General features: G+C 44.9%; 1 protein-coding gene across 2 annotated transcripts in view; it reads right to left on the bottom strand.

Annotated features, from left to right (window-relative positions):
* ANKRD17 (ankyrin repeat domain 17) overlaps positions 1–12,627 on the bottom strand; it is a 70,680-nt gene that overhangs the window by 31,678 nt on the left and 26,375 nt on the right. For both annotated transcript variants that reach the window (XM_058837187.1, XM_058837188.1), the window contains exons 2-5: positions 3,288–3,441; positions 2,550–2,706; positions 1,214–1,361; positions 844–991 (exon numbers count right to left, since the gene is read on the bottom strand). In XM_058837187.1, the coding sequence (XP_058693170.1) occupies positions 844–991; positions 1,214–1,361; positions 2,550–2,706; positions 3,288–3,441 (607 nt within the window). The remainder of the gene's footprint in view (positions 1–843; positions 992–1,213; positions 1,362–2,549; positions 2,707–3,287; positions 3,442–12,627) is intronic.

Below are 12,627 nucleotides of genomic sequence, written 5' to 3'. Positions count from 1 at the left end.
TGTCGCAGAGCCCCATCCGTTTTCCTGTTAATCAGCAGGGGCACACGGCGCTCTAAGAATGAGAGCTCAAAACCAGGAGCAGAATGAATTGCTGCTTCTAAATCAAGTCCTAAGCCCCTGCAAGGGCTGGTTCCAAAATGTTCACAGCCTTTAGGGGGAGAGGAAAACAACTTCAGTGGTATAAATACAACAGCATGGATCCACACACAGCAGTCAAAGAACCTGCCTTTGTGAAAGACACCTTGAAGAAAGTTAGAGGCCAAGGCCGTATTGCCACTGAGAAAACTCCTTCACTGAAAAAAATACTAAAACAATAAATAAGGGGTCTTCTGGTATCCCCCTCTCGCCCTCACCAGGGACAGCTCTCCATTCATCAGTTACTGCTGACTGCACACCAGCTCGCCACTTCCAGCTTACAAAAACTTACAAGATTTCCCAGTCTGGTCACTTCAACACAAATGGCTAGCAAATGACCATGGAAAGAGGGGAAGGGGGGCATCTTCACACGTTTCCTGTTTTCCCCTTGGGTTTCCTGACCTGCCACCAAATAACTTTTCCATGTACAGGCAAACTCACCAAACTGTGCTTAAAATGTGACAATAAATGCTATGCACTCAAACACCTTCCAGTTACTAACTGACTTTATCCACCTTTCTACATCCTGCTAATATTTTATCTGCATCTAACAATTGAGTTTCACTTAGAAAAGAGAATTTAAATGGCAAAACCACAAGAAAGCATTCTGCCTTGCTGAGCTGACAGCCACTGCTCCCAAACTTCCACGCCAAGTTCCCTGCACACCACGAATCCCAGCTCTGCAGCCGTCCCCAAGGCCCTCCTTACCTGTGGATGACTGTGCGTTCACATCAGCACCGTGAGCTAGCAGCAGCTTGACAATTTTGACGTGCCCGCCATTGGCAGCAGCCATCAGAGGTGTGATGTCTCCTTTGATTCCCCGGTCCTCCACATTGGCATGCATTGCCAGGAGAACCTGCCCAGAGAGACGGTGATCAGCAACGCTGCAGTAACAAACCTCCACCCTTGCAGAAAACAGGCACCAAGAACGCATTAGCAACATTCAGTGGATGTGTGAGACTCCTCTGCCAGTGAGCTGCCATTTCTCACTACCTCAACACCCCCTTCCAGGTGCACCAAATGGAAATATACCGATTTACATTTCTTTTGGTACAGCACAAAGTGCCAGGAAACCAACCTGTGCAAGCTCATAATACCCTGCCGAGCAGGCCAAACAAAGGAGGCTTTCCCCTTCTTCTGTGTGCTCGTTCACACTCCGGCCTTCAATGAGCAACTTCCGCACAGCATTCACATCTCCTTCGGAACAAGCCTCGGCCAAGCTGCGGCTAACAAGGGAGAAAGCATTGAGAGTGAAATGGACTGTGCCTCAACTCCAGTGTGCCATGAGGATGCAGTCAGCAAAAAAGGAAACACCAGCTAGAAACATGCCAACTGCTAATTAAAGAAGTGCCAGTTTTACACTTGAGCTTTCCCAGCTAGCTTTGCTGAAAATTAAGCCGTGGCCATATCCACTCCTGCTATTAATTTTTAACAGAAGTTTACAAGAGAAATATACGCAGGATATCCCAGGATCAGAGGACACGTAAATCACCTGTCAATCTTGAGGAAACTTTATTTGTTCAGTGCTGTTAAGTAAACTACAACAAATCACCCACATCAGTCTTCTCCTGTAAGAAACTTAACAACTTCCCTTCTCTCCTGTGCTGAAAATACCAGGCTCTTGTAACCAGATACAATTTTAATACACGGAGAATCAGTTCTCAGATATGTCCCTTCACTACATGTTGACTTTTTTTTTTTGATTTCCAAGAACCTCTGTCTTCCTACAGCAAGAAATCTTTCTTTGGAGTTATTCCAGATAGAAGGAACAAACTTGTGACCAGCGCAGCAGCACCTGATTGTCCCTACTAACATTGTTTCCACTGCAGTGAAGCCTAAAGACAGCCTAGCAGGAAACCTGCTTCTTTCTCCTCTGAATGCCCCAGTAAGACAAAATCACACACAGAAAGCCACAGTCCAGTGCAAAAGCAGCAACTCCCTGGCTGAGGCTCAATCCAGGGCCCAGAGCGACACTGACCACTATGGAGATCCACTCCCATGAGGCTGTTTCCCTTCCTCAATTAAAAAGGCACTCTGAAATTCCCAAAAAGATTTTTTTTTATCTGAAATCTTGTTTCAGGCTATCACTGAATGACCCATTTTGGGATTTGCAGCTGTTCAGAACAGTTCTAAGGCCCATACTATCAAAGAGCTGAGAAATGTTTCTATAGTTGCTGACAATAAACTCCTTGGAGTGCAATTCGTAAATCTGAGCAGCACCAAATTGCTTCACCCTCTAATGCAAGACCTGCCAGTCCACAAACATTCCAGCAGGAGAAGCACAGGTGATAACTTGGCACCAATTCCACTTGAGTAAGAGTTTCATCATCCCACAAGCACAAGTGATAGAGCAAGAAAAACCGCTTCTAGAAGTAGCAAAGTGCTGAAAAGCTCCAGGACAAAAGCTGGCTTACTTGTCCGTCTGCCCTGCATTGGCTGTGCTCTCCGCTCTCATCCGGGTCAGCGCAGCGGCAGCTTCATCCAACGCGCAGCTGACCGAGGAGGTCAGCCTGCGGAGCACCTCGGGATCTGCAAAGGCTTTCCCATCTGCTGTCGACAGCTTCCCTATTCCTGCCATTCCCCAACCAACGGGGATGCGTGCCAGGAAAGGAGAGAACAGACAAGTTGAAATTGAGCCTATGAGATCTGTCGGCACAAACATTCCAAGCACCATCAACTACAGCTTCCAAAACCACGGGTTTAACTGTTTACAACACTCGTTAAAAGCTGCACGTGACTGAAACCCTCCAATCCACAGAGGGAATCAGTCTTCAGCTACTGAAACTACTTAATATAAGCAACTATTACAACTTTACATCCAGCAGCTCTTACAAAATAAAATCTATTTAGCAATTCAGGGTTTGACATAATGGCACAAGCCCAAGTCAGGAGTCAGTTTTGACTCGGGCTGTTAGAACGCCACCACTGGAGAAATCCGATTTGAAGCATCTTCACGTGAAATTCTGATTTTCCAAACCTTGGAATACTCTAAAATAAACTTCTTCCTCTCCTGTGACACCCTGGCCAGACCCACCCTGTGGTACAATCTGCAGTTGTATCGTGCTCCTATGGATTAGCCTCACACAAGTGATTCCAGCAGGGACTCCTGGAAGGGCTCTGGGGTTAAACCTGTACGGGACACGGGGACTCACCTGCAGCTTCAAGTAAAGCTTCTAATCTTGCCTGGGTTTCGGGATCTACTGTTCTCAGGTCAGCACCATCAGCAGTACTTGACAGCAGCAGTTTAGAAGCTGTTTCCAACATAGGGTTTTCGAGATCATCCTGATCCAAGATAAATGATTCCACCTGAAAAGTAACAGACCTGCTTTAAGAATTAAATAACTGACCAAAATAGACTTGAAACACAAAAAACCTACAGCTGCGGTTATTATTTAAGCGTTTGATTTTGAAGTACTTAAAAACTTGGCTTCAGGCATCTCACTTTGGGTCTGAGGTCACCGAATCCAACTTCCAAAGAAAAAAAACAAAAGGACAAGCAACGCCTTTTCCACATAGTATCAACACCACTACAAAATGACTTTGTGTCACAGCATCTTTCTCAGGAAAACATTTTCCTGACCTTGATCTATAGAATATGCAACCATCTATCTGCCTTTTTCGGAAAACACTGGCCGAGTTGTCCAGACTCTTCTGTAGACCCCACTGTCCTGTGCTGTCCATTTGTTTTTGCTGTGAACTATGTAGAAATTAAGAACGAGTTGAGTGTTTTGAAGAAAGCCCTAATACTTATTTGTATTATCCTGCCTGCTAGAGGATGACTGGGGCAAGTAGTTTGGAGAAGACACTTCTCTCAGAGTTCCATGAACACCCCACAGCCTGTGAGCCAGTCACTGAAACAGTTATCAAATTATAAAGACCAAGCTAAAAGTCCCCCTACAAAGCTCAACACCTTCCAAAATTCCCAGTTTCAAAACCCAAGCCCCAGTCAATTTAGATCAATTTAAACGCCAGTCTGCCCGACAAAGAAATCACATGTGCCAGCCACCCTCACAACAATTAAAAACTGCAGTCACCTCTGGATAAAAGCAGCCTCTGTCTGTATCTGTTTCCACGTGGAATATACCTCGCTGAGACAGAAAATTATTTTATTCTTAAGCTTCATTTGTGTCTCCAAAGTTTCAAAGCAGTCCCATGAGCATCACAAGCTCAGATTCCTGCAGATAAATTCCCCAAGAATCCATCTATGTGGGCAGATAAACCAGAAGAGCAAGCAGTTCATCTAAGGACTCCTGGAAGGTCCCTCCAGCCTCTCATCCATTCTCCTGTCACAAGTGGGGAGCTCACACAACTTCTGCCTTCTGTCTGTCTGTCTCCCACTCAACACTTCTAGGACACACTCAGCTTCAACCCAAATGCCTTGTTTGCTAAGGAAGAACCGAGAACTACTTCCCAATTTTCCTCCTTTCATGCCTTCAACACCACCATTGAGAAACAAAGCCTCTGGTCAGCTCTTGGCAATACACAAACACACATCTCAAGGGCACCTCTAAAGCCTCCCTCTGTTTTTTTGCAGCCTCTCTGCCCTCCTCCTCTAAATCTGGGAACATCAGCTGAAAGGGAGGACTTCCAATTTCACATCAAAGCGGCTCTGATGCCAAGAGGGGACAGTCCAGCAGCACTGCAAGGCAACTCCTACTTTCCTCCCCGGTCCTAAGGAGCCCTGCCTTGCCAGGGTCCTTTGCCCATCACCGCTCTCTGCAGCCACAACACTATTTTAGGGCTCTTTTGGTTCATCTGAGGACTTGCCATTTGTCTTCTTCCAGAGGACGGGCTGCTGCGGCAAGACAGAGGAACCGCTGTGCCGTTCGGGAGCCAAGCGACAGATTTCGCCCCTGGAAAGGCAAACTCCGGAGCCGTCGGAAGGATTCTTGGCTCACCCAACTCATGCAAAATCCCAACTGCTGAGACTGACTGAAAAAAAATCTCCTCCAAGTGAAATAACGAACAGCTGGTCGTGGTTCTTCCTAACACTATGAAATATTTGCTAAGAAAAAAGTCAAAATAGGAAAACTACTCTCCCCCACACATATCCTCTCCCCAAAATTAGGTCTTTTATGCAGTTGAAGTTTCAAATGGAAAAATCCTCCCATCTTCCTTCCAGCTAAGAATATGTGCATGGTGTGATTAAATAAACAACCCAAGGAGAACAGGGAGAAGCAGAAATCCACCCACAAACAACACAGCACCGAGACATCCGTGAGGGACCGGGAGAAAACATCCTCACAATAAAGTTCGGGAATGTTTATATTGTGTGCTGTCACCGAAAACATTTCACAACAATTTTAAGAAATTAACTTATTGGAAAAACCTTTTACACTATTTTTAAATATTAAATGCAGAGTAAAAATCTTTTCTATTGCAAGTTAGAAGAGATCCACCTTCAGCCTGCAGAACTTCTCATCTCCTCTGCAGTTTCAAAATTGTTATTTACCTTCAGAGTTGTATTAGAGTTACAGACTTGTCTTTTCAGTTTTTCCACACAACACCAAGTACCATACAGGCATAATGATAAAGACACAGTGTATCAAAAACAGGGAATAAAACCATATTTTGGTAGAAGGGAAAACTCTACTTCTGTTTCTCAGAAAATCCTGCCGTCTCCACAGAAGCTACAAACAAAGACAAAGCATTTCCATGTACCAGGTCAAGTAAACAGACATTTCCTTTAAAGGGCTTCAGATGTAATTTTATTTCCCTTGACTAAAAAAAAAAGTGCAGAATAACATACAAATGCTCCACCTTACATATCAGAATATTTCATCTGCATGCTCCATCAGCATTCCTCTGACCCAACAATACTCTGACAGAACCCAATTGTTCAGACAGGCCCCAACATAAGCCCTTAGAAGATTTCTCCTATTCTCCCATCCTGCTGTAACAATCTCATGTTCCGTCCTTGCCTAGCTTTACTTTGCTCAAAACCATTTTTAGTGTATTTGACGCTTCTACTGTCAAAGAGATGCCAGAAGAACAAAATTCTCAAGTTCTGGCTGCTCTCAAACAGGACCCATGTCCTCAAGACAGCCCTGTAAGATACCAAACACCAAATACTGAACATGCACTTGAACAAACGCCAGCTTAGGGCAGGAAGACAGAGCACGCCTGAGTTGCCCTAACCGGCGTGGCTCTTGCCACCACAAAAGGCTGAATCAGAGACAGAATCCAGCTCCTGATGCTAACTCTGACTTCATCCATCCCTCTCCACGAGCCACCTGCACATAAAACTGCCATCAGCACAGACCCCACTGTGGACCCAAGCCTCCACATCACCTCACACAGATGGAAAGTAAGGTCAAAGAATCAACTTCCTCAAAGAGTCTCCCTCACAGTAAGAAGACACAACAAAACCCCAAGTAATTACACAGACATTTATAAACCACAAAAAACAAAGAAACAAACAAAGAAACAACTATCATGCATTAAGGACTTGAAGAAAAGCTTTGGGTTATCTACTGATTCCTAATTCACTGCTTTTAAAGCTAAACACGGATCAGCATCGTCCTAATTTTACACCAGTCCAGGGAGGGAGGGAGAAGGGAAAATACATCCCACTTACAAAGAACTGTCTCTTCACATCATCTCCTCTTAGGAAGAAGAAAGGCAGTACCAAACACCAAGCAGTTCCTCTAGAACCACACCATCAACTAAGGTACCAAGATAGGCAAGTCTCTTAAGTACCTAAAGGAGTATACAATACCTAAATTAACATCACAAGCTTAAAACAGCAACTCTAACCTTACTGCCAGCAGAAGGACCTGCCAGCAGTTCCAGTACCTGAGAGCTTTAAAATGAGCTCAACTCTATCAGAATAAAACCAACTCTTAAACACGTGCTTTATGAACAAGGCAGAAAAGACCTGGTTTCCAGCACCCACCATCCTCACTGCAAATGCCTCGATCCCATTATTTGTCCATCTGATTAATCAGTGCATGGCTCTGCTCATTTACAGAGCATCTCTAGCATTTGGTTATCACTGAGTTACAGCGTTCCTAAATGACATCTTTGCTACAAGGACAACCCAGAAGCATTAAGAAAAGGCTGTAAAAAGGAATTTTCCCCTTCCCATCTGAGGTTCCCTGTCTGATTCCAAGAGCCCATTTTGCCGATCCCATTCCCTGTTCCTTCTCCTTCAGGCCACCCTGCGTGCACTCAGTGTGGATGTGCTCCTGCCTTCCAGCATTTAGCCAGAGCAAGCACTCTGTCTAAAGTATAAAAGCTAAAATCCCATCTCCAATGCGCCACGTGGAGGCAGAGCAGCAAGGAGCCGCCCAAATGGCACATTTGGGCACTCGCTGCCATTAGCCAGCACAAACACTTGCTCAGAAGAACCTGAATGGCACCTCTGGACAAACACCCAGGGACATCTCCCTGGAAATGAGTTCTGAGCTGCATTTCGGCCACTGAGAAGGCAGCACGGTATCTCTGTCACTTGACACGCTCCAAGCATTAGTGCAGAGCTCTTGGAGGAAGCAGAGCACTGCAGTCAGGTGTCATTTGAACAAATGCAGCCAGGCTGCACACAGACACAGCTCTACGCACCTGGGAAATAGCAACTCGGCCTCATTAACCTAACAGGATTTATTTTTTAAGCTACAGTGTTTTTAAGCACTGTAATGTAAAACAGAGGCATCTGAAACCGGATTTGGATGAACCACACTAGCTCAGACAAGTATTAAAATACAAAAAAATCCCACCTTTCATGAAGAAATATTTTCGTTGCAGGATTTTTGCTTATTTTTGGGGCTGGCCCCTATTTTCCAGTCTTAAAATCCAAGACAACTTCATGTCTCAGCTTTCTCAGATCGAGTCCCGTGACTTTTGCCTTATATTAGCCGAGGAACACAATTTAGAATTCGCTAAATTTTTAATCTGGCATATGGGCCTTTGGTGTTTGACACCCAGAGGGTGCCAAACTGATCCTACCAGGACCAGAGCAAAGCCCTCCCAAAGAACCTTAAGGACAAGGCCAGAGGCCACAGCCGGGTTGCAAACCGCCCCCCCTAAAATAAACCTTACCTGACACTCCTTTTGAATCAGTTCTTTGTGAGGCACTTACTGCCAATTAACAACCACTTTAACAGTTGAATTTTCCCAGCTCCAAAATTTTTGGAGTGCAGCAAAAGGCTCTCACCTCTAAAAAGTATTTAAAGACAGCATTAAATTTAGTAAGAATTTTCAACTCTGTATGGTGTTGCAAAACCACCTTCAGACCAAAACCGCAACTATGACCAGGTCAGTTCATAACCCTCAGCCCTACTTTGCTGACTTCAGCCCTGCTTCCCTGCCTGAAGGGCAAGGAAGTTTCAGATTCTTCCCTTACTCAGCTAAAAATTACTCCCTTCCAGTGAGCAGTTTTAATCCTGATTTCCATGAGGAACTCCTCATGCCTGACCTAAAGCCACACTCTGCTTTCCCTGGTGCTCCAGCAATTCCCATCCAAGATAATCTCTGCTTTCTCTCCAGAACAATTTTAGCTCTCACACCTCCAAGACACTGCACTGAAAAACAATCAATCAATCAATCAATCAATCAATCTATCTATCTATCTATCTACACTTTGTACTTTACTGAGCATTTCTTGACAGCATATTTTCCACTGTTCACTTCAGGAATACACTCCAGGTCTGTTTCACACAGAAATAGCAATGTTTATACTATTACCTTGCAAGTGGAACACACAAGAGGAAATAAACCCCCATTGCCAGTACAAGAACAAAGTCCAGCTCTGACTAATAACTAGCAAAGTTCACTTTGCAAGATACTGCCAGGGCTTTTTCATGCCTTATATCTAACCATTTGATGCACATCAAGGGATTTGTGAGGCAAGAGTAAATCAAAACAAAGCAAGGATCGTTGGAAATGCGGCAAACTGGGCCAAATATTTCAAGCACCAATTTTTCACTTTGGGATCCAAAACACAACATTTAAATAGGCGACCCAAAACCTCTGCAAATTACCATGTATAATACCCCACACTACAGCAAGGACTTGATGTTTCCTCTCCCTCACCCTGCTACCATTTTAGCCTTCAGAATATCACTTCTTATGCTTCCAAAATACATGAGCCCATCTCAGTTTCAGGAGAGCTTACTGCAAAAAATACTCTGACTTGAAACTTCAAGACAGAGAAATTAGCTTAAACATGTCTTCAAATACAAGAGTGAGAATGGATTTTGACTTTCACAAACAAACTATTGAGGCCAAGTACAGGGTTCTGCCTTTTCACCTACACGTTTTCAGGTGAAACTACCACTTACTAACACGGGTTTCAAGGCACTTGTAGACGCAGATCTTCACAGCATTAATAATGCATTACAGAAAAAATTCCATCCAAGGCTTTCCTGAAGCCAAGGCTCCTGCAGCGCCTGTCATTCCTATGGGTCAAACCCTCACCACCACCCCAGTTGGGGTGAGATAGCCCTGAAGGATACGTGATGGTTTTCTGACTCTTTACACAAGACACCATTTTCTTCAGATAAAGATCAGCTCCCTGGTCACTGCAAGGGAAAGCAGACATGGAAGCCAAGTGCAGCAGACGATCAAGTGCCCACTCCGTTTCAGCTTTGCAGATTTTTGTGTGCTTTCCTCAAATCTATTTTCTAAGAGGCACAAGCTGTGTGATTCTCACTTGCCCTACCCTGCTACTACAGCATCACTGTCACCACAGACACCGTCTGACGGCACCACCTCTCCCCTGCACAGTGAGGATGGCTCCCACTTATCTGGGATACACAATCGGATCCGTTGTCTTCTCAACGTGCACTGACCCTCCCCAAACCAAAACGCCTCGTTCAGCACAAATCTGAGCTCTGGCAGCTGGAACATCTCAACAGTATCTTCTTTCATTTTATTCCTTTAACTGTACACTCCATTTCTCTCGCTGCTGCTACAAAAATTAAAAGGGGGGGAGGGAGAAGGGAGGTGAGAGGAGCAGCATGCTGCTGAAATGGCAGAACACAGTCCCCACGACTGGCACCAGCCGAGTCTCTGCTGCAGGGACACCTGCATTAGGACTGCAGTGTGCTTCTGATGACGAGACAGGTGCTGAGGTATTCACAGGAAAATTCCCTCCTCTCCTCTGCGCGCTGCATTCCCAGCAGCGTACACAGCAATAAAAACAGAGAGGGGCAGGCATGCTGAAAGCTGGAGCTATGGGAAGACTGTGAAACTACAAGGAATAATATTCTTTTTCCATTTCAAACCCTCATTTCAAGCACTTGGCATATTTCCACATAAAGCAAATTAATGCATTAACTGGTATTCAGCTGCGACCGTTCAGGCGAGAAATATCTCATGCCAGTGTAAAAATAGCAACACCTTGTCTCACTATCATTTTAACTTCCCTGCCCAAATTGCATATTTATGTGGGGGGGGGAAAATACACATTTTCCTTTCTGACATGAATAACAAGACACAAATATCAGAATCAAAAAACACACTAGAACACATGCCTATGAAAGCTGGGCTTCAGACAACACTGTTACATCAACAATATGAAGCTGTCACATTTTCAATCCAAGCCCTTAATACAAGTTGGCACCTTCAGTCTCCTCCCAACCCTCCCTCAACCTGAACTTGTGATTGAAGCCCCTTCTTTTAGAGAAGCTTTGAATGAAGTGACCGCAGAAGCAAAGCTTGGACAGCACATGAATAACTCGTATGTATCACTGGAGATGTGGTGGTCTACATCAGAGCCACAGAGAAACAGCAGCACCTGCAATAAAGGCTCTTCCCAGGCCATTGCACAACTGAAACAAAAACCAACCCCTGCAAAACACCCAACAACTGAGGGGTACTAAAGGGACAGCTTGAGCCTATGCAGGCAGTTTTTGCCACCCTTATCAAGTCACCTGTCAAGTCTTCCTCACTGTTATATCTATTTAGCAGAGATAAAGCATAACCATGAAGAAGGAGATGGTGCCACTGGGCTTACCAGAATCACCCTCTTCCCTTATTACCGAAATCTCCAAATGTCACATCTGAACAACTGCAGCCTGCTAAGACTCTCCCTCAAGTACCTGAGGTAAGCATCACCTAAGCCACTTAACAAATTACTTATAGGGCCACTCAAACCAGAGCTGCCTCACCACAGCCCTGAAAAGCTTAGAGGGGTTATGCTCCCTCTGACCCTCAGGCTGTGCCACAGGCTCGGTAACAAGAGCTACAGAAGTAGCATTTTGGAGTTTTCCTGAAGCCTAACTTCAGCTCGAGGTAGCTCAAGGACTCTAAATTTCCTTAGATAAGCACATCCCGAGGACCATCACCACAGGCTCAGATCCTGAAAGATGACATGGCCAGTTCTGATGGATTCAGTAGTGAGAACTAAGGAGTGCAAAGGACACAAGTAGTACAGAACAACGTAGCTCTGCAGTAGTTGCTGTATGAAGTTGTTTTGACTTGGTCAGTTCAGTAATTAAAAACTGGGCAGTACATGAAGCATGACTCTGCTCTGAACAGAAGATTTGAGCCATCTACCTGAAACACACCTCACTCGCAGCAACACCAGCATCTCCAGGCCATGTGTGCACCGCTGAGAAATGACTGAGGAGTCCTGCTGTGCACTGTTACATCCTATTCCTCACTGCCCTACTTTCAAGGGACTAATTATTCTCTTAAGCCTTGTTTAAGGAAGGTGAGCTCCCAAGAAAGAGAAAATCCCTCTCTAACAGTTAATCACGTTCCTTTTCCACCGGACTCACCTTTTGCCTTGAACATGCCAGGACAGATCTGAATTCCCAGTACAAGACACCTGCAAGCATGCAGTGAAGCACCTTGCTACACTGGCAGATCCACAGCAACTAACCTGGACCCTTGAAGCATCTTCCTTTAAAATGACAACTAAGCAAAAGGTGAAGACCTAAAAGAAACCCCAAAGCTGTTAAAAACACAAATTCATTGTTTCAGTGCTGTCTCTACAAGAGTCAAGGTTGCAATCTCTGTGACATTTTATTATCTTTATAACTTGAGGGGCTTTTCTACACGTTTGTTGCCTGCAGAGTCTTCAAGGTGCAGTACCTTGAGCTGTCTGCTCACAGCCCAATATGCAGTCATTTCTATGTCACACACACAGACTTTGCTTCAACAGACCACCACCCTTCACTAATCCGCAACAAATTCTCACAAATACTTTCCCTGGAATATTTTTCCCCTATTCCATTTGCCCGGCCTCACACACTGTGTCCAAGTTTCAGCTCAGAACTGTGCACACCCATCCATTTCCAGCTGAAACAAGTTGTTTTTCTAAGGATTGTAGCTCGGCACAGCTGAACAATGGAAGCACGACATCTGAACTTGTAAGTGGACAAAGCCAGCAGTAATAAAGCTCTGGGCAGACTGGGCCTTGCCTTCACCCAGATTTTCTAACAGCAGAGCTGAACTAAGTGTGTCCGTGCAGGAGCAGCCCTCTCCCATCTGAGCACATGATCATTTCTTGCAGTGCAGCCAGCCCTCAGATCAAAGAAGCTCCTCTAG

Source organism: Poecile atricapillus, chromosome 4 (genome assembly GCF_030490865.1).
Source record: "Poecile atricapillus isolate bPoeAtr1 chromosome 4, bPoeAtr1.hap1, whole genome shotgun sequence".
NCBI lineage: Eukaryota > Metazoa > Chordata > Aves > Passeriformes > Paridae > Poecile > Poecile atricapillus.
Note: the sequence above shows the minus strand (reverse complement) of the source record. Positions and strands in the feature narration are given on the sequence as shown.